The 26,357-nt window shown below is 35.4% G+C and overlaps 1 protein-coding gene across 7 annotated transcripts in view; it reads left to right on the top strand.

Moving 5' to 3' along the window:
- FSTL5 (follistatin like 5) overlaps positions 1-26,357 on the top strand; it is a 786,887-nt gene that overhangs the window by 560,024 nt on the left and 200,506 nt on the right. For all 7 annotated transcript variants that reach the window (XM_008000150.3, XM_008000148.3, XM_008000146.3 and 4 more), the window contains one exon: positions 17,989-18,109. In XM_008000150.3, the coding sequence (XP_007998341.2) occupies positions 17,989-18,109 (121 nt within the window). The remainder of the gene's footprint in view (positions 1-17,988; positions 18,110-26,357) is intronic.

Here is a 26,357-nt window from a genome sequence, read left to right as displayed (position 1 = left end):
ACTAACTTTTAAAAAGTGATCAAGTGAGAAAGAAATCTCAGCTCAAGGTAAAAAATATACATTAGTTTTTGCTACATACATGACACATTACTTCAAAATTTAGTGATTTAAAATCACAGATAATCGAGCCGGGTTTGGTGGCTCATGCCTGTAATCCCAGTACTTTGGGAGGCTGAGGCGGGCAGATCACGAGGTCAGGAGACTGAGACCATCCTGGCCAACATGGTGAAACCTCATCTCTATTAAAACTAAAAAAAAAAAAAAAATTATGCCTGTAGTCCCAGCTACTCGGTAGGCTGAGGCCAGAGAAGCTCCTGAAGCCGGAAGGCGGAGGTTGCAGGGAGCCGGGATCGTTGACACTGCACTCCAGCCTGGTGTCAGAGTGAGACTCCGCCAAAAAAAAAAAAAAAAAAAGTCACAGATAATCATTATTTCTGGAAAATTTGGGGGTCAGCTTGGAGGTTCTGCTGATCTGGATTGAACTTCACTGATCTTGGCCGGGTTTACTCATTTACTCATTCCTAAACCGATGGGTAACCTATGAGCCAGCTAGTCTTGGATGGCCTCAGCTGAGATACCTTTGCTGTACTCCACATGGTTTCTCATCTCCCTGTAAGCTAGTCTGAATTGATTTTCATGTTGATGGTAATCGTCCAAGAGAGGACAGACCATGTCATCCAACAATAGAACAAGGAGAAATGCACACTTTTCTTTTTCCAAGTCTCTGCTTGCATTACATTTGCTAATACCACTTTAGCCAGATAAATTAACACAGCACAGCACATAGTCAAAAAAAAAAAAAGACTGGAAAGTTACAGAACAAATGACATGGTTTAGAAAAGCAATTAAGACCATCAGTGAAATCAGTCTACCACAAAAGGTAATTCATTTGTTCACAACACTGTTGAAAAGACTTATCTTTGAAGACAGGAAATGATTCTCCACTGAAGGGTGAAGACATTTCAATTTTCAGTTATTTGGGGAAGAGTTGGATCTCCAATGAGTAACTTTCATGCAAGGACAAGAACTTAGAAATGAAATAGAGGTTTGTTTTTTTTTTAATCATAAACTAATTAATAATCTTGGAGGCAGTTTCCTCATAGCATTTATTATGGCAATTGTGTTCATGTACAGGCAAACTGAGAAACTCTAAGATGTTTTTCAAAAAAAAAAAAAATTTTGAAAGCTTGCAAATGTTAACTTCCACAATAGATATACTCTTCAATTTTTTTTAACAAACATGTATTTAAGATCTACGTATCTTTAGGGCCTAGAAATAAAATTATGCACAATTAAATCATTGCAATTAAATAGACAATTACACCATAAAGAAATAAGTGTATCAATATGGCTCAGTTCATGGATACTGTGGAAGGCTATGTGCTATGGCATGTTTTACTATACAAGTTTTTATTTAAGTATAAAAACAAAACAGTCATATGAATAAATGAATTTTCACAAATTGAAAACACTCATGTAACCAGCTCTGGCATACTCCTGAATTTATTTTTCTGTATGCTAATCCCTTTTCTGTCCCCTTCTTATTGGTGGATGAGTAGGATATAAAATGAGTACAGAGCAAAACATGTGGCCTGTAGTAAACCATATAGTTGACCATTCGTTTTCTTAACTTGGCATTTTCCCTGCCATGTACTGAAAATGTAGGTCCTGGTTATAATGCATTGCCTCTATTCTCTAAATCACCTTGAAATAACTCCTATACAATAATATGTAAGCATAGATTCTGTAAATATTTCACCTATTTAACCATGGATGAGGAAAGGAGTTTCTCTTTCTGGTTCTGCTGTGTTCTTTTAGGCAGGCTCCCGCACTGTGTGCAACTTCCTCAATGCTCAGGGTTTCCCAGTGAAGGGTTTCCAACAGGGCATCTCCCATTAAAAATGTCCTCCTATACCACCTTGGGTGGTTTTGTAACCCCAGTGACTTTCTCTACTGTCCAGTGAGTCATAGATATGCCCACTCTCATCAAGAAAGTCTGGATCTCAACAGTGCTAGAGAAGAGCCTGTTCCTCGGGAGTACTATGTCATTCCAAGGGGTGGTGGTTTGCTGTATATCTGTTATTTTTATATTTTTTAGACTACCCTTTACTCTTTAGTAGATAATTTTCCATTATTCCAACTCTCTGTTATAGTTAATAATTTATTTTTATTTAAAATTTTTATGTTCAAGTTACTGTGTGATTTTTATCTTCTGATTGATTGGTTCCTAAACGATGTGCTTGCTTTATTCAGGTCCCCGAGTTCTTCTGATTCAAAACTGATGATCCATGATAACAGTGCTAAGAGTAGCTTTTTGCATAATAATATATTTATAATTTATTCCATGACCCTTAAAATATCTATTAAGAGAACTGAATATTAAAATCAACCCAATAACATGTTGAAAAGATGATTATCAAAATGAACATTGAAGCTAAGAAGCAAATGCTATAGAAAAAAATGAGAAATTAAATTATTGGAGCACAAATATCAAGAGTTTGTTAGTTTTATGATTTGAAAGTATAATGACATCAGAATCTGATTATTTTTAAAATTGCATTTATTTGTTATTGATCTATTCCTGTACAATTAATTGATTGACTAGTTTTTACAAAGGCTATAGATGACCGAGTGTTCCAATTTCCCTTAGCCAGGTAAAAAATACATTGTACTGGAGAACTGACATTGTTGTCCCACATACTGATTTTTTGTGGCATATCATTGCTTCTTCTAAATTATAAGCAATATTTTTCACGTATGTTGACACCTTTGCTTTGGTTATTGTCTGGGAGACATTCTATCTTTTGAACATGATTCTGGATTCTCTGCGTCATCCATGTTGTGTATATCACACAATCTAAGTGCAGTTCTCTCATTCTTCTCTACACTGAAAAATACTTTAAAAAACAAATATATTATCTTAGCTTGAGCTGCGTAACAAAATAACACAGACTTGGTGCCTTTCATAACAGGTCTTTATTTTCTCTCAGTTCAGTAGGCTGGAAATCTTAGATTAGGGTGCCATCATATTAAGATTCTAGGGAGGGTTCTTTTCCTGGATGGCAGAAAGCCACCTTTTCTTTGTTTTTTTTCACATGGCCTTTCCTTGGTGCTTGCAAGTAGAGAAAAAGAGAGAAAGAGAGAGCTCTACCTCTTGTTAAAAAGCCACTACCAATCCTATCCGATTGGGACCTCATCCTTATTTTTACACATAATGTTATTGTGCACTTAATAAACTATAATATAGTGCAAACATAACTTTTTATGTGCACTAGGAAACCAAAAAAAAAATTGTGTGGATCTCTTTATTACCATATTCACTTGATTGCAGTGGTCTGAAACTGCACCTGCAATAACTCCAAGGTACGCCAATGTGTGTGTGTATAATTAGTATTTATTTTCATATACTATTCCACATGAAGTGATATGTCAGCTCCTTAGAACTCTGTACCCTCAAATACTTCCCCCATCTTTTTTCCTATTGTTGTTATGCATTTTACTTTCACATTGATACAGGTACACAACTACCTTTTTTTTGTTTAATTTAGTAAATTATAAATATACCAAAAAGTGAAGTTGTTATTTATTTGTACACATCCACCTTTCTTTCTGGTATTACATTCCTTCTTCCTAAAGAGTTTCCTGTGGGATTTTTTACAATGCAGATTTGCTGTTAATGAATTATCAGTTTTTGGCTGAACAAAATTTTATTTTCCCTCATACTACAAAGGTCCTTTTGCTGTATATGACGTTCTGGACTGACAGTTCCTTAATTCCCCCTATCCCTGCTTCATCCATACCCTAGCAGTTTAAAGATGTCAGTCTTTATTGTCTTATGACTTTTGTAACTTATGATAAGAAGCCTGTTGTAATTTTTACATTTGCCCTTCTGCATGTAATGTGTGTCTTTTTTCTGGAAATCAAATATTTCTCTTTATATTTGGTCCTCTGTAGTATAAATATATTTCTGGCTTTTTAAAATATTAATTTTTTAAAGAAAATTCTTGACCATTCATTATCAAGAATTTCTAATCTCTAATCTCAAATATTCTAATCTCTATTCTCTCTCTTTTGGTGATTCCCATTGTACGTATTTTAGACTGATATTGACTGATTTCTTTTGGATACCCGGTTCTATTATTTCCCACTAATTTGCCCTTTATGTTTTAATTTCAATAATGTCCATTCACCTATATTCAGATTCACTGAGTCTTTTCTTCAATGTGTCAGGACTACTGATAAGTCTTTCAACGGTATTAATGCATTAATCCTCTGTGTGTGTGTGTGTGTGTGTGTGCACGCACATGCTTTTTAATTTTTTTTTGTCTCTGTGTGTGTGTGTGTGTGTCTTATTTATTTATAGCATGTCCTTGAACACTTTTTTGCTTTTTCCATTTTTCTGCTAACATTACCCATCCATTCATGGATTTCTTCAGGCCTTTCCGCTAGAAATATTAACATATTAATAATAGTTATTTTAAATCCACTTTCTAATCTTTTTCAACAATAGGACTATATTTGAGATTAGTTCCATTGATTGTTTTGTCTCTTAACAGCCTATTATTTTTTCTCTCTATTTTGTGTGTCTCATAATTTTTAGTTGAAATGTACATACTCTGTGCAAGGTAGGGGCCACCAAGTTTAAAGTGTTTACGCCTGCAAGTAGGCATGCCTCTTTTTCTGGGAGATCTTTATTGAGAAGCTAAGCTTGTTTTAGTTTTGTTAGCCACTATGATTACAACGTGTCATATGATTACAACGTGTCAAAGGAACGTGTATGATTCCTTTAGTGTTACTTTGTGCTTGTGGTGGGAGCTGTATTGATTGATCAAATTCTTTATTGTGCCTGGTCCATCCTCTATTTTAAGTGTTCCCTGTGAGCCCCACCCAAGAGAGGTTGTTTCTCATGCTCTTGTCCCTCTGCCAGTGGTAGTTTGCTGTTGCTTGTTTGTTGGTTCTTTGCAAGCATGGGTGGTGCAGGACAAGGGGGTGTTAAACATTTTTTCACTCAATATCAACCTTAGGTAGTTATATGCCTCTAAGCTTTTTGAGCAGAATTTTCTCAGTGTTCCTACCTTGTTCATGTTGGTAAGGGTTTTTTTTTTTTGTTTGTTTGTTTTTAGTTTTCTGGAACTAGGAGGGTCTTTCTCTTTTATAAAACTCAGTGGGTTTTCACCTGTGTTTTGAAAGGGACAGGATTGACTGCCTTTTTTTTTTTTTTTTTTTTTTTTTAAAGCAGTTTAATACTTTATGTCACTAGGGGAAAGGATGCAGGTAAGAATTGTTTTTTCATTTTGTTTTGTTTTGTTTTGTTTCTCACCTCAGCATCAGCTGTTACTTAACACTAGGCCTGTATCATGAGGAATGGCTCTCTTGCCCCCAGTCTTTCTGAAGAGCAAATTGCAAGGTCTATTAAGAAGAGACTGCAAAAGTGGCTGTTCTCTATGTCTGTGCTCCCAGGGTTTTATACTCTTACAACTTGTGCAAGTTCAGCTTTTAAACTATTTTTTAAAAAATTAGTTGTTTTTTTTTGTGCCTACTTGCATGGTGTCTTGTTTTCTTCCAGTGCCCTACTGTAGGTGGATAATTGCTGGTGTCTTGTCTCTTTTTAGAGGCTCCAGGGTTCCTTGAATTTGGGGATAGTTAGTTGATCTGCAAATTTAGCACTCAGATGGATTCCAGAAAGAAATTATTGTGTAGATTATTTAGCTTCATCTCATTGTTTGGATAGAAACTCTTTCCATTTATATACCAAGATAAGGCCAGAACTCTGGAATCTGTATTCGTTTACTAATGATACAAGAGTTACCAGGATTTTAGGTTCTTTGAGCCATTCGGTTATGAATATTTTTGATGAAACCAAAATAAAAGTGTATTCGCTTTCAAAACATGGCAAAATATAGTTTAAAACCTAAATGAGATTTTTTTGCATTCATTTTTAAGAAGTACAATCCAAGTTGATTTAGGAAACAAGAAACTGGGATATTCTGCGTACACATAGGGGAAGCTGTTCACTTTGAGATACTTATGTAAAGCTTACTTTAATTTTTTTACTAACTCAGTTTTTTTTTTTTGCATTTCAGTATTATACAAAGGGTTTACGTAGGTCCCTTACAATTAAAAAAATGATACATCTAGACTTTATGACCATTTAGAAAATATGCCCTTACCAATGAATCTGAAGCCTCCTATAGGCTTCTCTTCATTACACTCTCCTTCTTCTCCTGTGCATATGACTCCGACTGTGAATTATACGTTAACCCTTTTTTTGCTGCTCTTCATCTTTTTACCATAAATGTATATATCCCTAAGACATAGTTTATTTTTTACTGTTTTTGGATGTTACATAAATGGAGGCATACTGTTTGTGTGTGTGTGTGTGTGTTTAGTGACATAGTGTTTGGGGATTCATTCATGTTGATGTCTCTAGCTATGTAAATACGGAATTTCAGAGCGTGAAATGTAGAGTTAGATGACCTAGTTTTGAATTTTGTGCTGTGAACTTAACCTTCGTAGGGAAGTTACTTAAACTTTCTGAAATTTGTTTCTTTATGTGTAAACTATGGTAGTGTCAATACGTAAATAATATAGATAGGAATGATTCAAGGTTATACGAGTCATTTTGAATTTTTTTTTATTATTATACTTTAAGTTGTGGAGTACATGTGCGCAATGTCCCCTACATTTTGGAGAAAGAATACAAATTATAAATAACAGTTAGCTATGTAAATGGATGTTTACTTCCAAAGAGGAAAGAAATTACAGAAAATCATAAATATATTTGCAAATTTTACAGAAATATATGGCCATGTACACACATTGCAAAGCTACTATCAGATCTTTGGAACGGGCTTGTCCAAATGAGGAGCTCTTAATAAACTTGGACGTTATTAGCTTCATGGCAAATCTGACTCTGCATATATTTAAAACACTTGGACTAGTGGTTTTGTAAAAGCAGTGTTATTATTCACCATGATTGTGTTGTGTGCTTAATCTGTTGTACCTGGGAGTTATTTCCAGATTTTTATTATTAAAATGGATGCTATAAACATTACTATAGCAAAATTTATGTGTGTACATTCTTATGTCTGAGTTGTATAATATGCTCGTATTTGAGTTTATATTTTACAGACTGATTTTGCCAATTTACAATTTCACTATGAGTTTATGCGACTTTCCATTGCTCTACATGTCAGTCAGCACTTGGGATTAGGCATTTTAATTTTGTAAATCTAATAGATGTTTAAATGGCATCCTTTTGTTGCAGTAATTTAATTCTAATGAATAGTAGTGATATTGAACATCTTTTTACAAATATAAGTGATATTTGTGATTTCATTTTCAGGACATGACTTTTCACATCTTCATTTTTCTATTGAATTGTCAGTCTTTTGTTTTTCCCTTTATCAGTCACAGACAATGGGTTGCTTTGTCCAATTACGGCTTATATTTTCATTGCTTTGATAATGTAATTTTACAAATAAGAATTCCTAATTCTGACATAGTTTAATTTGTAAACTACTTTTAAAATGATTTCATTTTGTCTCTCAATTTAAAATGTCATCCAATATCCAAATACCTGAGATTATAAAGATATTTTCTTACATTTTATATGAAAATATTTGAAGTTCTGTCTTTTACATATTTGTACAGTTTCCTTTGCTCTTGATTTTTGTGTATGCTGTGAGGTAGAAGTCCAGTTGAGAATTTTCTGTATGGCTAAACTTATCTAGTTGCTTCAGCCCTGTATACTTAATAGACTAATCTTTCTCTGCTAATTTGCCATGCTATGTCTGTCACATATCATAAATGTAGCATGGATAGCTATCTGTCGTCTATATACTTGTCATTTATCTATTTCTTGGGACAGAGAAAGAAGAGAGACCTGAGAATATTGGTTGTTTCCAGAGAGGCTTTATCTGAATACACCACTTCATCTTAGTTTTAATCTTGTAGATGAGTCTTGATATATGGTAGAGGGAAGTCATCTTTGTTTTTTCTCTTTCTGTTTCAGGATTGTCTTGGCTTTTCATGCTCTATTACACTGTCTTACAAATCTAAATCAACTTTCGATTTCCTCAAAAAATGTGTTTTTTGTTTGTTTGTTTGTTTGTTTTGAGACAGGGTCTAACTCTGTCACTGAGGCTGGAGTGCAATAGAGCAATTTTGGCTCACTGCAACCTCTGCCTTCCAGGTTCAAGCTATTCTCCTGTCTCAGCCTCCCAAGTAGCTGTGATTACAGGTGCATACCACCACAACTGGCTAATTTTTGCATTTTTAGTAGAAATGGAGTTCTGCCATGTTGGCCAGGCTGGTCTCAAACTCCTGACCTCAGTTGATCTACCCACCTAGGCCTCCCTAAGTGCTGGGATTACAACCATGAGCTACTGTGCCCAGCCAACATGTTGATTTTTATCAATTGAAGTTGTGTTGAAATTTTGGATTAATTTAGAAATAATTGATACCTTTAAAATATTGAGTTCTAGTCATGTTTTCCACTGAGTAAGATATTCTTTAATACCTTTCAATAAACTATTATCATGTTCTCAATGAATATTGTTCATGTTGTATGTTGTATTTGTGAACTTTTTGTGATCTCATAGCAATTGTTACAAATCCTACTATTCTCATTTTGCCTACTCTACTTTCCTTTACCTTCTCCACGCTAGAATTTGAGGGACACCTCTTACCCGCTTTGTGTAGCTTTTCATAACCTATGAGCACTCCATAACCTATTGCACTGGGTCTACATATTGTACAAGTGTCTACTCAGGACAACTGCCATAGGCTTCTTCTGCTTGTCTTCTTTTATTCTAACAAGAGAAATACCTGCAGGTCATTTTACTCCATTCAAAACTCTTTCAAGAGTGACTGTAGAAACTTCTATATTTCTAGGGCCCTTTTACTTTTAACAAATTACATTGTATTCCAAACCGCATTTATAAAACTTCATAAAACTTAACAACCATTTAGAACTTGTAGGCGTTTTCATTAAAGTTTCCCTTTTCCCTGGTTATTCTGAGAGGTAGTTATTCCTAAATTATTATACTAACAATAAGGAATTCTGAGAACTGTGGTCAAGAAGAGAACATATCAATGAATTTGAAGAACCTTAGAACCTTTTTGCAGGATTATTTTCTTAAGTTTAAAAAAATAAAATTAATTATTTTACATTTATTATCTAATAATATTTTTACACAAAGTTCTCATCATTTTGGTTTTGCTTTTCATACTAGAGAATGCAGCTGTTTTATTTTCATTTACTTAATAATTTTAAGCAATAGTTTCAATCCATGTTGGTTGACATTTCTTTTCTATTGCATCTTTTTAAATTGATTCATGAAACAATTTACTTTAAGGAAAGGAGTTTTTAAAATGATGTATTTACCAAATTAAATGTATTTAATTTATTATTTCACAGTGTTGTTTACTGATTCTATGTTAAGCATGTTAGTAAATAGGTTACTGAGAAAAATCTGTAGTTTCTAGAAAATCTTATCTACTGTGAGATAATACTACACTAGTCAATCTCAATATGTAGAAGTTTGCTTAAATTTATTTTATTGTTATTTTATGAAAATACATTTTGTTTACATAAAAAGCTAGGAAAATAGCTTTTACAGTATTGCAAAGTAAACGCATGTACTAGAAAACTCAGAATTTGAAACGAAGTTACTTTAATGTCAGTGTATATCAAAACGTGTATTTTATACAGAAAACTGTATTTAAAGTGCAAATAATATTGGTAGCATACAATTTAGAACTATAAGGAGGAACATAATATGAAAAAGAAAGTGGGCTAACATTTAAAAGTTACCATTTTATAACAGATGAAACATCTTTTAGATTGAAGCAATCTAAACAATATGATTAAAAACATGTGGTTAAATACAGGCCTGAAATTCAGCTGTTATGTATTGATATAATCAATACCTGGTTTTTACTGCCTTGTACATTCTGATTAACCGGTGCTCATCATCTATAGGTTGTTAAATGTTTTGTTACTCTTACATAATTGATTATAATCAATTGGTAGTCACCATAAAAATTTCACAATTTTACATACGTGCTACAGGTGTTCTCTTTTCCAAAGTTCCCATTTACACTACCTTGAAAAATATATAAGCAATCAACTCAACAAAATAAATGATTTTGTGTTTTTTTCCTATAAACTCTTTCCAGACATCAATGCCTTAAGGCAACTCTGTAATGGTGTAGAGGCTCATAAAGATTTAATCGCTGAGGAAATATTTATGGAGTGTCTATTGGCAGTCAGATTATAAAGGTGTAACAAGGGTTCGGAATAAGTGGAAGATTTTGTCCCTGAATTCACGTTGTCTGTTCTAAGGCTATAACTCTCAACTATGACTGAGCCTCCACATCACACATTTGTTTTGATCTATTTGAGGTTAGAAAACTGCTGAGAAAATAAAAGATCAGAAATGCTGTATCAGGATGGAGGTAAAGAGTAGGTTTGATATGTCTTTATACATATAACAAAACTCAAAGCATAAATTTGAGGCTTGGCTAAAATTAATGGAGAATCTAAAAAAAAAAAAAGAATGTGTTAAGAATTATATAAAAAGAACAGCTGAATTCTTCAGTCTGTTTGGATGCTAATATGAGACCCCTCACCTTGTTTGGTGACCATAACTGAGTTATTCAACAGCAGTATATTTTAGTTTTCTTATCTGCAAAATGGGATTAATATTGGGGCCTTTTTGAGGAAGTTGTTTAAATGATAAAATTTCATGTTTCGTTTAAATTGTTCAGCATAGCACTCGACATATTTACATGCTCAATAAATATTTACTATTTATTTTAAATAGACTGAAATATGGTGTTTTATCTTAAATATATTGAAAAGATCTATGCTTTATTCAAACTGATAAGAGGATATTAAAGTCTAGCTCATTCAAAAAGCTGCCTGAAAAGGTATTTATAAAATTGTGTATTCAAGAAAATTTTGGCTGGAATATTTTAATTCCATTTAGAGGAAAGAGATAAAAATATGAACAAACAAATATAGCTTAGAAATGGTAATGGTAATTTAGATAAGCTGTTTTAGAAAGAAGAGCAGTGTAACTAAAAGAGATTTGGTGTTATGGAATAACACAGATTTCAATAAAACACCTTGAAAGTTGTAGTCTTGGATAATTTTTACATCATTGGGTGAAGGAATCTTGATTATACTAGAAAGGGAAAGATTGTACTCTCTGGGCAGCTCTATAGGACATACGGAAAAGTTGTTTATTTCAGGTTTTCAATAAAATTTTAAAAGAATTATCTGAAAATACACATTAAAATATTAATATACAGTTGGCATATTTGAACATAAACATAATCACAAATACCATCCATATATATTCAGAATTGTCACTATTGTTTTTAATTATTCTTGTCCAGTGAACTAATTCTTTGTTGTGATCTGGTCTCCATGATATTTTCTGGTTGCAATGAGTTTTACACTTTCTTGCCCTGCATTTATGTCTATGTTATGCAGACTAGATATCTTGCTATTGTATTTCTAGTCATCAATAATTATTTTTTTTGCTCAAAATCTTTCTAAAGATACTCGACTCTAATCTTTCTCAACTAATTTATGCAAAAGTCTGGCATTCCCCCATTATACTCTACAACATGTCAAATATCTGCTTACTGTTCACGTGAGGTACAGTCTTTTGTCTTTTCATTTAGCATTTCAGTTCCCTAACAGTGTTCTGTCTCTATGACCCCTGTTTTTAATGGTAGCCTGTGGTGAAAGCTGGAGTTATACTGTGAAATTTGTATCAATAGTTACTTTTTGTGGAAGTTCAAGCTCCAAAGCCTCTCCTATTGTGTAGCTCATAAGGCTTTCTCTCATTAAATCAGTGAGAGTAGCCCCATGACAGTTTCCTCTGGGAGTTGTAGAAATGTGGTATGATTGATCTTATATAATATAATATTGAGGATTTATATTTTATTGAGAGTTATGAAGGAAATATTCAGTTAAACCGTATGACAGCCAGAGTGTACAATATGTTTCCCCTTCCCTCCTTTTCCTCCCCTTCTGCCTCCCCTCTCCTCATCCCTTCTTCCTTGACTCCTCCTCCTTCTTCTCTTCTCTCATTTATCTCTTTCTTTTCTCTGATCTTTTTTTCCTTGTCAGAAGATTTTTATCATTTTCAAGGCCAGATTCAATAGCTCCATAATCATTTTCTTGTTTTCAATAAATCTGTAGTGTGTGTCAGTTTGAGGGAAGCTATTTTTAACAGAAATTCACCTAGCATAAATATAGGTAAACTCAGATATTATATCAGATATGCTTTTGGAATACTATCATGTGAACTTTGGTAAGTCAGTGGATACTATCATATTTTAAAGATATAAATATTTTTTAAAAATCACATTTCAGAGGGAAAACAGTTTCTTTACCAAAAGATACTGACATAATTAGTTAAATTTTACAAAAATGAAGATAAATGCTCACTTTTTATTGATAAATATTGTATATAACATTAAAAACTGGGCAACATATTAAAAATTTAGAAATAAACATGAAAAATTCTAAATCCAAAATTAAAATTTGGAAGAGGCAATGAACAAAAAACCCTTAGAAAGTAAATCCTCAGAGTAAATATCTGGGAAAAAATCTTTAAGACTATTTATAGTAAAGTATATTCAAAATTTGCCAATTACATCTTAAAAAGCTGGAGAGGATGTGGAGAAATAGGAACGCTTTTACACTGTTGGTAGGAGTGTAAATTAGTTCAATCATTGTGGAAGACAGTGTGGTGATTCCTCAAGGATCTAGAATGAGAAATACCATTTGACCCATCAATCCCATTACTGGGTATATACCCAAAGGATTATAAATCATTCTACTACAAAGACACTTGCCCACGTGTATGTTTATTGCAGCACTATTCACAATAGCAAAGGCTTGGAACCAACCCAAATGCCCATCATTGATAGACTGGATAAAGAAAAGTAGCACATATACACCACGGAATACTATGCAGCCATAAAAATGAATGAGTTCATGTCCTTTGCAGGGACATGGATGAAGCTGGAAACCATCATTCTCAGCAAACAAACACAACAACAGAGAACCAAACATCGCATGTTCTCACTCCTAAGTGGGAGCTGAACAATAGAACACGTGGACACAGGGCAGGGAACATCACACATTGGGGTCTGTCGGGGGTGGGGGTCTAGGGGAGAGATAGCATTAGGAGAAATACCTAATGTAGATGACGGGTTGATGTGTGCAGCAAACCACCATATAATAATAATAATAATAATAATAATAATAATAATAATAAAAAGAACTTTCTGTGCCAGCACCTCATATCCTCATTCTCTGCAGCTGAGAAAAGGGGTTGAATACAGGGGTTGACATGTTTTACAATGTTGTCTTTTGACTCAAACTTCAGTGGCTCTACCCAGCCTTTCTTCTGTGGGCACATGCACTCTCACTACATTTCCAGCCTTTTTTCTTCAAACCTGGTAGTATGTTTTACCTTTTTTGTTTTGAGCGTTTTTGTCTCAAATTTCCTCTTTGGTCTCTGTTCATGTCTTTATCCCCGAGTTCAACTTATGATTGACAAGGAAGGCAGTGTGTTGTGGGAGCACGAAACACAGACTCTGGAGTAAGCCTACCTGGTTTCCAATCCTAGCTCTGCTAATTAGAGGCCAAGTGGAACTAGTAGCTTACTTGACATCTTAGCATCCCTGGCTATAAAGTAGGAGAATATTAATAGATCTTGTTTTATAGGTTTAATATACAGATGAAATGTGTCCATTTTTGTGAAGTGTTTACAGTAGTGTCTGCATACTGATAACTGCTTTATAACTAAAGATTAAATGCATTGAATTTTGTCTTGATAATTTGTGGTTAATTAGCTTTCTGTTACTGATAGCAATGTTTTGGAATGCAAAAGTGTTTCTTCTTCATATAAATATGTCAATTATTCTTTCTTTTTTGATTTCTAATTTTTTTCATACTCAGTGAAGATTTCATTAACTAAGAATATATATAGTTTTATTATGGCGTATTTATTTTTGTATTTAAGTATTTCATATAGATTTTAACAACAGCTTTACTCTGATATTCTCCACAAACCGTAAAATTAACCCATTCAAAGTGTGCAATTCAGTGCTTTCTACTATATTAGCAAAATTGTGCAGCCATCATAGCTATCAAAGTTTAGAATATTTTCATCCCTCCAAAAAGGACTTCAGACTTATTAGCAGGTATTTCCCCCTCCCCCATCCCCTCAGTCCCTGGTTACCACAAATCTGTCTTCTATGTCTATGGATGTGGTCATTCAGGACATGTCATATAATTAGACTCAGACAATTTGTGGCTTTTTGTGTCTGGCTTCTTTCACTTAGAATATTAATTTCAAGATTCATACAAAGGCCCTAAGGCTGAAAAGAAAGGTTTATTCATGTTGCAGTATATATCAGTACTTTATTCCTTTTTATTGTCAAATAATCTATACTCCATTGTATAGATACACTACATTTTATTTATCCATTCATCCATTGATAGACATTTGGGTTGTTTTCACTTTTTGCCTTTTATGAATAATATAGCTATGCACAGTTGCATACAGAAAGTATCAGACATGTTTTCAGTTCTTTTGGGTATGTACATAGGAATGAATTGCTAGTCCTAGGTAACTTAATTTAGCTTTTTGAGGAGTGGCCAAACTGTTATCCAAAGCAGAGGCACCATTTAATATTCTCACTAGCAATGTGTGAAGGTTCCAAATTTTCCACATCCTCTCCAACATCTGCAATTGTCTCTTTTTTATTTTAACCAGTGTAGAGCATATGAAGTAGTATCTCACTGAGGTTTGTTTGCATATCCTTAGTGACTAGTAATGCTGAACGTGCTTTCATGTGCTTATTGTTCATTTGTAAATCTTTTGAGAAATGTTCGTTTGAATCCTCTACCTATTATTTTAACTAGACTATTTGTTTTATTTTGTTTTGTTTTGAGACAGAGTTTCACTCTGTCACCCAGGCTGGAGTGCAGTGGAACGATTTCGGCTCACTGCAACCTCCACCTCTCGGGTTCAAGCAATTCTTGTGCCTCAACCTGCTGAGTAGCTGGAATTATAGGCATGTGCCACCATGCCCAGCTAATTTTTGTATTTTTAGTAGAGACGGGGTTTCCCCATGTTGGCCGGCTGGTCTCGAACTCCTGACCTCAGGTGATCTGCCTGCCTTCGCCCCCCAAAGTGTTGGGATTACAGGTGTGAGCTACCATGCCCAGCCTATTTGCTTTTTGATTGCTGAATTGTAATTACTCTTTATATATTCTGAATAGAAGATCCTTATCAGATAAATTTTCTTCAGATAGTTCCTCTTTTCTACAGGGTATCTCTTTACTTTCTTGATGTCTTTTGAGCAGCAAAATATTTTACTTTTTATAAAGCTGAATTTACCTATTTTTCTTTGGTATGTTGTGTGTGGCTGTTGAGATTCACTCTTAGTGGTGAGCTAACGATGGAACAGGGATTTAATTAAATGCCTTGCATCAGTAAGTCTCCCAGGCTTTGTTGAGGTTCTCTAGCTCTGTTTTGTGTTACAATATGAGTGTTCCTATATAGTTCACGACTCTATCTTAGCCTTCAATTTCTGCTTGTGTAGAGCCTTATGTGCAGCTAGAGATGAGAGAATAGGGATTCACACGTCTCTACTGAGCGTGCACACAGTCCTGCACGTTTGTGTGGCCTTCTAGACTCCTAAGAATTTGTGGAACTCTACAAATTTCTCTATGGAGCACCCATTCCTCAGGTTTATCTTGTAATGTTTATTTAGTCAAACACTACTGTTATCTACAACTAGTATCTCTGCTGCAGAAAGTTGTAATGTTAAACAACTGCTGTTGTTTCCTTTCAATAAAGATTTTAGGGGGAAGGTGTGGTGGCTGATGCCTGTCATCCCAGCACTTTGGGTGACTGAGGCAGGAGTTCAAGACCAGCCTGGCCAACATAGTGAAAACCGAGTGTCTCTACTAAAAATACAAAAATTAGCTGGGCGCAATGGCTCACTCCTAGAATCTCAGCAATTTGGGAGGCTGAGGCGGCTGAATCACCTGAGGTCAGGAGTTCGAGACCAGCCTGGCTAACATGGTGATCCCTGTTTCTACTAAAAATACAAAAAATTAGCCAGGCATGGTGGCACACACCTGTAGCACCTGTAATCCCAGCTACTCGGGAGGCTGAGGCAGGAGAATCGCTGGAACCCGGGAAGCAGAGGTTGTAGTGAGATGAGATCACGTCATTGCACTCAACGTCGGGCAACAAAAGCGAAACTCCATTTCAAAACAAAAACAGAAACAAAAACTAACCGGGTGTGATGGCGTGCCCCTGTGCTCCCAGCTACTCGGGTGGCTGAGGCAGGAGAATTGATTGAACCCGGGAGGCAGAGATTGCAGTGAGCCGAGATCATGCCACTGCACTCCAGAGCCTGGGAACCCTGTCTCTCTCTCTCTCTCTCTCTCTCTCTCTCTCTCTCACACACACACACACACACACACACACACACAGAGACATTAGGGAAGGGATGAGACTCTTTACACAGAGTGAGTTTTAAGCGTTGCTCAAAGCTCAAATAAAAAGAAGTCATGAAAATGTATATTTTTGAGGAGCTGCTAATCTATCCAACAGGTCCAATTCTCTCAGGATGCAGTCTTGGAGGAGCTTCAGACTTGCTCTTTCTCTTCCATTGTCTTCTAGGATGATGATTTTCATAGCTGGCATAATTTCAAGGAGCCTAGTTCAAGGCCACCATGCAGCTGTGGAGAGGTGTTGAGGAAGTAAAGTTAAAATGCCACATAAATTTTGCCATTCTTATTAGGAGCCAGCCACTTTTTGAATAAATACTTTGTGGGCTGTTGTGAGCCTTTCTCTATTTCCAGAATTCTGAAAAAAAAAAAATGATTTTGGCAATTTTTGCCAGAATAATCATTATCATAATGGAAGAGAAAATGTTCTGGTCTTTGCTGTTCTGGAGGTGCTTCGTGGATTTGATTTTCACAGTGCAAGTTTATTTCCTTTCTTTTTTTTTTTTCAAAATGGTTATGCATTTATCTCCATTATTTTGAAATGGTATGGTTATTTTATTCAAGTGTGTTGATGGTATCTGGGCTTGGAAAATAAATGCTATTCTATGTTATGTCTATAAATGTTATCATGGAGATCACACTGCTTTAATAATTATTTTTATTGGTAAATAGATAATTAAGTAATATAGAAGTAGTAGATAACTACCAGGGTGAAGAATGCAGTTAACAGGTATTTGTTTTAGCCATTCATAAGAAGAAAACACCTTATAGCTGTGCTAATCTTTTTTAAAATTTTTTTATTTGTAATTATTTATTTATTTAGAGACAGAGTCTCACTCTGTTGCCCAGGTTGGATTGCCGTGGCACGTTCTCGGGTCACTGCAACCTCTGCCTCCCAGGTTCAAGCAATTTTCCTGTCTCAGCCTCCTGAGTAACTGTGACTACAGGTGTGTGCCACCACACACAACTAATTTACGTATTTTTAGTAGAGACATGACATCATCGTGTGGGCCAGGCTGGTCTTGAACTCCTGACATCAAGTGATCCACCTGCCTTGGCCTCTCAAAGTGCTGTAATTACAGGAGTGAGGCCACCGTGCCTGGTTGGCCTGTATTAATCTTGAAAATGGGAACTAAATTAGAACACATATGTAGAAACTAACTTACTTTATATATTAAACACACATTTCAAATAAATATTTAAAAGCTGTATTTATGAATTGAGATGATGCTTTTTAAACAAAACATATTATTAGAAAATTATAATTACAGATCCTTTACACTTATACACCCAACAATACTCATTTTGATAATTTTAAAACAGTATTTTAGTCTATATGTTTTGCACCTGAATACACCTTTTAAAAAACGAAATTGTTGCAATTAATTCAAAATGCAAACACCTTGTTTTATTTCATTTTTTAATAGGATTTTGGAGATGATGGGTCCTTGTACATTACCAAGGTGACCACAACTCATATGGGCAATTACACCTGCTATGCAGATGGCTATGAACAAGTCTATCAGACTCACATCTTCCAAGTGAACGGTAAGAAATGATTTTTGTTACCCTGACTATTCAAAGAACACCATAGTTTACTAGGAAGGGAAGCCTTCAATTTTTTTTTAATTTTGCTAGGTACTAATAATATTTCAAGTTTTGAGACTCAATTGATAATGTAAAAGTTTTTTAAGTAAATAAATAAATAAATAAATAAATAAAAACAAAAAAACCCACAAAGTTTCCAGGTGAATAAGCACTATAAATTAGTCCTATTTTTGTTATCATAAAATGTTAAAGTAACTCATTTTAATTGGAGAATTAGAACACGAGACATTTATATTATTTTTTAGTTTAGAATATTAACAACTAGGCAAGCATAAATTTTTAGAAACAAAAATTTTGAATAGATCATCTATCTAATTGATTGCATTAATGATATAGACTACTATTATTCATGTAGAGCAAATTTTATACTCTTGACCGTTAATTTAATGGCTGTCTATGAATGTTGACCAGGTGGGCTGATATCATTCCTACCATCAGAGTTTTTCTTTATTTCTGATTTAATTTAAATTGTGGTTATTTACTAGCATTAATACAGGATTGCATATGTGACTTATTAGTAAACATTTCATTTCCATAATTTATTGTAATATATATGTTAATATGCTCTATGATTTATAAAAAGGAGGCAGAAACTTACTTGGCTTTCTGTCGGAAAAGCAAGATGGCCAGTGTGATGAGCATGAATTTAGAGCAGAGTGGCAGATGATGAGCTTGTAGAGGTAGCCTGGGGACAGATCACACGGAGCTCTGTGGACCTAGGTAAATATTTGGATTTCCATTCTAAGTATAAGGGGATGCTATCGAAGTGTTTAGTATATGGAGTAGCACATTCTGATTTTTTTAAAAAGCAAATGAATAGTTTAAAGACTATTTTAGTGTCCAAGTAAGAGATAGTGGTAGCTTAAAATATAGTCTTAATGGTGGAGTTATAAAGAAGTGGTCACATTTGGAATATATAGAAGTACTTCTGGGGGTATCACTGAGGAATAGCATGTGAGTGCGAGAGTTAAAAAATGATCTTAAGGAATCTGAAAGAAACAGTTAGCTATATGGGCGTGCCATTTACTGCTTTGAAGAAGGAACACATTTTGGGATTGGGTGAGATTAAATTTTAGCATGTCAACTTAAATATAATTATCGATGGAAATGTCAAGTATTCAACTGAGGAACATGAAAGCCCAAAGTTGTATGTTCAGGTAATATCAATATGTATAAATTGCACTTAAAGTAATATATCTAAGCTTAATTAGGTCACGTTAGAAATAAGTATAGATGGATATGAAGTCAGAGGATTGAGTCTTGGATCTGAGGTTAACAAGTGGAGAAGACTGAGAAGGAGAACCCTGTGATGAGAAGTACGTGTACTGGAAATCAATTAATAAAATGTTCCAAAAAGTTTGAAAATATTGGGCAATCTGATTTAACTATTGTTGACACTCCAAAGGAGCAGATCTAGTTCTTGGTTTCTTGTGAAAATACAGCTGACATCTAGACATAATCAAATCTTTGAACCCAACTTCCCATGAAACCAGGGAAGAAAGCAGACAAGACGCAAAGCTGATTCATGCTGTTCCCAGTGGCCTCAGATGTTTGGAGATGGACTTTCATATATATAGTAATTATACCTGCTGATACACAATCTTGAAGGAGTAGGACAAGTGTGTGCTGAGGATGCTCCTCCCTCTATGTAAATGCTGCCTCCATGGGGAAATTGTTCTGGCACATCTGGCCCTCACTTTCTATTTTGTGGCGAATGCTTACTGACTGTTCGCCTATTCAACAAGATTAGTGTCCTGCCTTTTTTTTTTTTTTTTTTTTTTCTCAACATTAGAGAAAGAGAGTCTCCAATTTTGTTTTTGGCTAACAATTAATTCTGTCTTTTATCTCTTATCCTCACTCCCAGTCCTAGTTGGTTCATGTAAGAGTTCCTAGTAGTTTTTAGAGTGTATGGTGCATGTTCCCCATCTGCATCAGAATCGTATAAAAGAAAAGATCACAAGTGCAGAACCCTGGCCTTCACCAGCACTCTCAGGAAGTCTGATTTGAAATCTGCATTTTGAAAAGCGTCTCAGGAAATTATGATACGTGGTAAAGTGTGACAGCTATTCTAAACGGCTGCTCTTCAGGAGCTGCTGCTCCTCATTCATGTCTGATGTAGGTTTCTGACATAACTTACTCATTTGCCATGCCCCAGCTGAGAAACCCACGGAGGAGACTTTGAGCCAAACTGTGGGCTTTCATGTTGCAAGGTTGCACTGAGCAGCACTGGGGAAGGGCAGCTTCCCTATTTCATCCCCTCCCGTGAATGAACTGCTTACTCTCTGATCTCAGGTTTTCCTGAAGATGGAATATGGGAATAAAGAAATAATGAGGTCTCAGAAACAGAGTGCTCCCCATCAGCCTTAGCATTATGAATTAATGAAAAGGAATTCAATATTAGCAGTGATTTCTTGTGCTGAACTCCAGTGCTTTTCCTTTTCGAGGTACAAGGGTCCCTGAACCAATATCCCACAGGGAGCAAAACCAGTTTCTTTCCATTACGTCCCATAACATTTAAACTGCTCTGACTTTCTTGGTATAAAGATTTTCAGGAAGGGACGGGGTTTGGAGAGAAAACCAATGATATTATCATTGCTGAGAGGGCAAACAAGATGAGGAGTATAATTTAAGCACTAGATTTCAGTACTTGTGTGCAATTATTAACCTTTCCAAGACCAGCTTTTGCCAAGTATTGGTGATAAAACTATGATTATAGTCAATTCAAGAGAGAAAGGAAAGTGAAAAAATAAAGAACACGTCTATCATGAACTCTTTTAAAGGAGAACATTTGCTGAAAGTAAAGAGAGAACTTTGCAGTAGCTGCAAAGTGCCTGCATTCAAGGGAGTGGATTTTATAAAAGTTATAGATATGATCATCTTTTATGCTGATGGGAATAATCCAGTAAAGATGAAAAGCAGATAATTTATAAGACCAAAAGGATAATTATAGTAACAAATCAATTAAATTTAAAATTGATGTGATCTAATTCACAGAAGGACGGACTGCTCTTTGGAAGATGAATAGTTCCTCTGTTGAAACACAGAGAAAGACACACTGTTTGGGAAAAGATTCACAGTGCAGGAGCATGAGGACGTCCTTTTTGCATTACCTGAATTTTCTTCAGGGAAATGAATAATACCAATGGTTGAAAGTGAAGAGTTTATAATAGCTTTAATGGTTGTGGGAGGGAAGGAAATGTCAAATAATTATCTTGCAATGCAGGAGGGTGATTGAAATAACAATATGTAGTTGGTGTGTTGGGGAGAGCTTGTAGTATTCATGAAGTATGTTTTCCTTCTGTTGTGGTTGACTGTAAAGTGGCCATGAGAGAAGAAAAAAGACTTTGATTTAGCGAGCGTTTGTTTGTCAGGTGAGTAAGTGGGGGATAGTTAGGAGTGAAGAAGTTAAATAAGTTTACAAGGGAGTGATTATGGTAGGTCACAGACTAAGTGTGAGATAAGGACACAGGAGAGGACATGATAAATGTGACATGAAAATTGACTGGCATTCCCAAGGATCAAATATTACTAGAATAAGGTACTAGAGAGGAAGATATGCAATACCCTCACTCGAAACATTTTCTCAAAGCAGCTGGCAATTTCAGTTTCGAAAAAAATGTTTCTAGTTAGGTCAAGTCTATATAAAGGACTGTGTGGACCACTAAGGTTTGCTAGGGTTTTAAGCAGCCCAAAGTCCTAATCTAATTTGCCTCTTCTATTCTTAACCACTAGGAGAAATAAGGTATAAAATATCACTGATTTATCAAATTCAACTATCATTGATCAAAAACTTGTTCTGCTGCATTTATATCAACAAGGGAAGGCAATAAGTTTGTTTCAAAGTTCATTTTATATTTGTTTTAAACAGTGAGGGATTAACTTTAATTGCTATAACATAGACCCAAAAGGCCAGGGGCTCAAAGGAGATACGAGTGTATTCTTCTAACATATAAAAAGATAGGGCGGTTTGGGGATGGCAGATCTAGAATGTCTTCAGTATCATAAGCTTCCCCTATTATGATTAGCAAACAGTTTCTACCCTCAGTCTCATCCTCTGACTTCAAAATGGCTGTGAAAATTCTGTAGACCTTTCAACAAGGAAACAGGAAGAGGCAGGCAGGGGGAAATGACACCTGGCACATGAGAAATAACTTTTTTTTTTTTTCTTTGAGACGAGTCTTGCTCTGTTGCCCAGGCTGGAGTGCAGTGGCACGATCTTGGCTCACTGCAAACTCCAACCCCCAGGTTCAAGCAATTCTCTGCCTCAGCTTCCCCAGTAGCTGGGATTACAGGATTACAGGTGCCCTCCACCACTCCTGGTTATTTTTTTTTTCTTTTTTTTAGTAGAGACAGGTTTCACCATCTTAGCCAGGCTAGTCTTGAACTCCTGACCTCGGGATTCATCCGCTTCGGCCTCCCAAAGTGCTAGGATTACAGGTATGAGCTACCACACCCAGCCGAGAAAGCACTTTTTAAAAAGGTTTTAATGAAAGCACCATTGGTAACTTCCATTGATCCTCCCTAAATGAAAACAAGTGGCATAACATATTTCTCTGACTGTGATATACTGCCACCCACAACAATATAAAGATTATGTTATCTAGAAGAAAGGGGAAAATAAGTATCAGGTAGGTAACTATCCACCTTATTTACAAAGTTTCTGATCTATCAAAATATTTTGCCAAACAAAAACTAGAATAATGACACTTTATAATAACATATCTAGAAATGGTGGGATAAGTTACACAACCACAGCCCTGAAATTAGTACTGTCTCTTTTTTGGGGTGTTCCCCTCCTTTGGTTTTATGATGTTTTGTATTTGGCATAAGAACTTTAAATGCATGTTTTTTATGTCAAGAAGTATAGCATACTTGGGATTACTCAAGTGTTATAAATCAATAACAACAAACAGTAGTTGGGAATGAGGAATAATACTGGATAAATTACAAGCAAAATGCAAGAAAATGCAAATTATCTACCAAATAGCACATTTATAGAATCTAATAAATCTCTAAAACTGGTTTAACTCATCTTATATTTTTCATTCACTTTTAGAAAAGGTTAAAAGCACCTTTAGAAAATCAGGTTTTCAGAATTTAAAATATTTATCTTAACAATTTGTCAATTTGTAATAAAAATAAAATGTCATTGATTACCATAACAAGCCCTGAAAATACCACAAGTTATTGGAATTAGTAAAAGAGTCTTTTTGAAGTTCAAAGTCCATTTGAATATCCTAGGGCATAAGCCAAATAAAAGTCTATCTATAGCCCTGTTCCTTTTCAAATAATGCAAAATTAGATTATTGAAATATGAAAGTGCTTCTGCGCCGTTGTCTGAAGAAACATTATGTATAAATCAAAGTAACTTGACTCTACCAGTGGATTTCATTTCATGCTTTTCTTTCTGTTTTTACATAAAGCAAATCGTCTTTAGATCTTAAGCGTATGATACAGAATGTTTGAAATTTTTTAAAGTCATCAGTGTTTACACTCCCCTCTGGGCAGAAGGCGTGTCCGTATTCACAGTAAAACTATATGCACACTGTTACTTCTCTCTCATTCAAATTATTTAAGCCCTCATACATAATATTGTGTGAATGTTTTTTCTACTGAAATAAGAAAACTTCTGCATAAAATGGTTGTTGTTTGTTGGTTTTACAAGATGTCTATATACAACACCCCGATTTTTCTCCTTCAAAGTTGGAAACATCTGTAAGAAAGACACAAGAGTCAGATATACAGATATAAAGCATGACCTTCATTACTGAAAAAGCTATTATTTAGAAAACCCAGCTTAAAGCTGGGGCAACAATAGCTTTCTTTTTTGCATCATAGAATTCAGCTTCCTCATTTGGTCATAGGCAACACTGGAATCTCTGCCCTGGGTCTGCTAAACCTTCCTAGCTAAGTTTGGCCAGAGTGCAGAGAGATCTAGAAAGTGAGACGGTGAGATCTACAGAGCAGGAAGTAAGAGGTCTTCTTCACCCTCTCTTCTCCTCCCACTGAGAGTTAATACACGAAAGAGTGAGAAACTAGAGGGTTACCCTTGCTCACAGATTGTCAAACTGTGGTTCGTGCACAAGGAGCAACAGCAACATGTTTTAAAGGCAAATTCTCAGGGCTCATCTTTGGCTACAAATTAGAAACTCTAAGTAGGGCGTAGAACAATGTGTGTTTTAACAAACATTCCTGGTAATTCTGAAGATAAATTTTGAGAACTACAGTTTCCCTCCTAAAAAGGTGACAGGTGGGAACGTTTCCCTTCTTCATATTCTTCAACTCTTTATTCTTTTAATTTTGATTTAAAACTTTCAGTTGATTGTCATCTAGGCGATTGGCTCTTGCTTGGCGGGTGGTATTGGCCATGTATCATTTCAGTCTTTTGCCACATAAGGCCCCACAGCAGACAGTATTCATGTCTTGCTCCACAGCCCACACGGGCCTCCTCATCTATGGTGAATGTTCCTTGATAACTACTTGCTGCCAAAGCTTGTCTCTCTGTCACTGTTCCTTAAGATTTTGTTTATTAGGTAGGTTAGTGCAAAAGTAATTGCTTTTTTTTTTTTTTTTTTTTTTTTTGCACTTACTTTTAATGGCAAAACTGCAATTACATTTGTCCCAACCTAACTGCACAAGAATCTTTATCAACTACACTCAAGGTAACCCTACTATGCCAGGGATTTGATGTCCTCAGGAATCCTCATTAACCAATGAGGGACACAAATCAGTGAGCAAGAAGCACAGCTACCCATTCACTCAATGGGAAACTCCTGAGGGGCATTCAACACTGTTCAAGGGGTCCACACTAGAATCCAGTCCTTTTTTCCCCATAGTTATGAATCTCATGAATGCATCCCCCTTTTCCTCTTACCTTTTATTGTAGTTTTCCTTTCCATTGTCTAACTTTTCCCATTTTCACACTTGTGCCTCCTGAGCTCACTTCTCAAATCAAAACTAGTGAAACCTAGGGTTTTTTTCTCAGAGCTGCTTTTGGAGTTATTAATATTTTAAATAAATTTCAAGTCCTTAACTCAATAACAATTGCTTCTCTATTGTAGCTTCCCCTAAGAACTACTAGTGGGCACTATGTTTGTTTACAGAAGACTGAACTATAATAAAACAGTACATTAATTCATTAACTTCAAAGCCTCAAAATTCCCTCTATATGCTGTTTCTCATGTTAAGTTATGTTGAGTTACACTGTTCAATAGAGTTCTTCTGAGGCTCTGTGATTAAATTAAATCATGACGTCAAGATACTTCAATTAAGGCTGGGCGTGGTGGCTCAAGCCTGTAATCCCAGCACTTTGGGAAGCCGAGACCAGCGGATCACGAGGTCAGGAGATCGAGACCATCCTGGCTAACACGGTGAAACCTCCTCTCTACTAAAAAGTACAAAAAACTAGCCGGGCGAGGTGGTGGGCGTCTGTACTCCCAGCTACTCCGGAGGCTGAGGCAGGAGAATGGCTTAAACCCGGGAGGCGGAGCTTGCAGTGAGCTGAGATCCGGCCACTGCACTCCAGCCTGGGCGACAGAGCCAGACTCCGTCTCAAAAAAAAAAAAAAAAAAAAAAAGAATATGGACATGTTCAAAAATTAACATATAAATATTCTAATTATTAAATTCCCAGAGAGAAATAAAACTGAAGAGATTAAAGTTCCAAAAAAATTAGTCCAGAGTAATTAATATCTAAAATTAAATTCTTCTGCCCTTATAATTTAAAGTCTAAAGAAAATCCAAAAGTTTAAACTACATGCAAAGCCCAGAGAACCAAGCTTTTCCCTGATTCTTTATTATGGTCACTTTCAGGGAAAGAAGTCCTTGAAAATTTATGACTTTGGGGTAACTTAAACATTTGTATCCTGGGCTTATTCTCACTGGGGTTTGCAATTCATTTTCAAATGATCACATCCATGTTTTCTTTCTTTCTTTCTTTCTCTTTCTTTCTTTCTTTCTTTCTTTCTTTCTTTCTTTCTTTCTTTCTTTCTTTCTTTCTTTCTTTCTTTCTTTCTTTCTTTCTCTTTTCTTTCCCTCCCTCCCTCCCTCTTTCCTTCCTTCTTTCTTTCCTTTTTTTTTTTTTTTTTTTTTTGAGTCTTGTGCCACCACCCAGGCTGGAGTGCAGTGACACAATCTTGACTCACTGCAACCTCTGCCTCCCAGGTTCAAGCAATTCTCCTGTTTCAGCC

This window comes from Chlorocebus sabaeus, chromosome 7 (assembly GCF_047675955.1).
Source record: "Chlorocebus sabaeus isolate Y175 chromosome 7, mChlSab1.0.hap1, whole genome shotgun sequence".
Classification (NCBI taxonomy): domain Eukaryota; kingdom Metazoa; phylum Chordata; class Mammalia; order Primates; family Cercopithecidae; genus Chlorocebus; species Chlorocebus sabaeus.
Note: the sequence above shows the minus strand (reverse complement) of the source record. Positions and strands in the feature narration are given on the sequence as shown.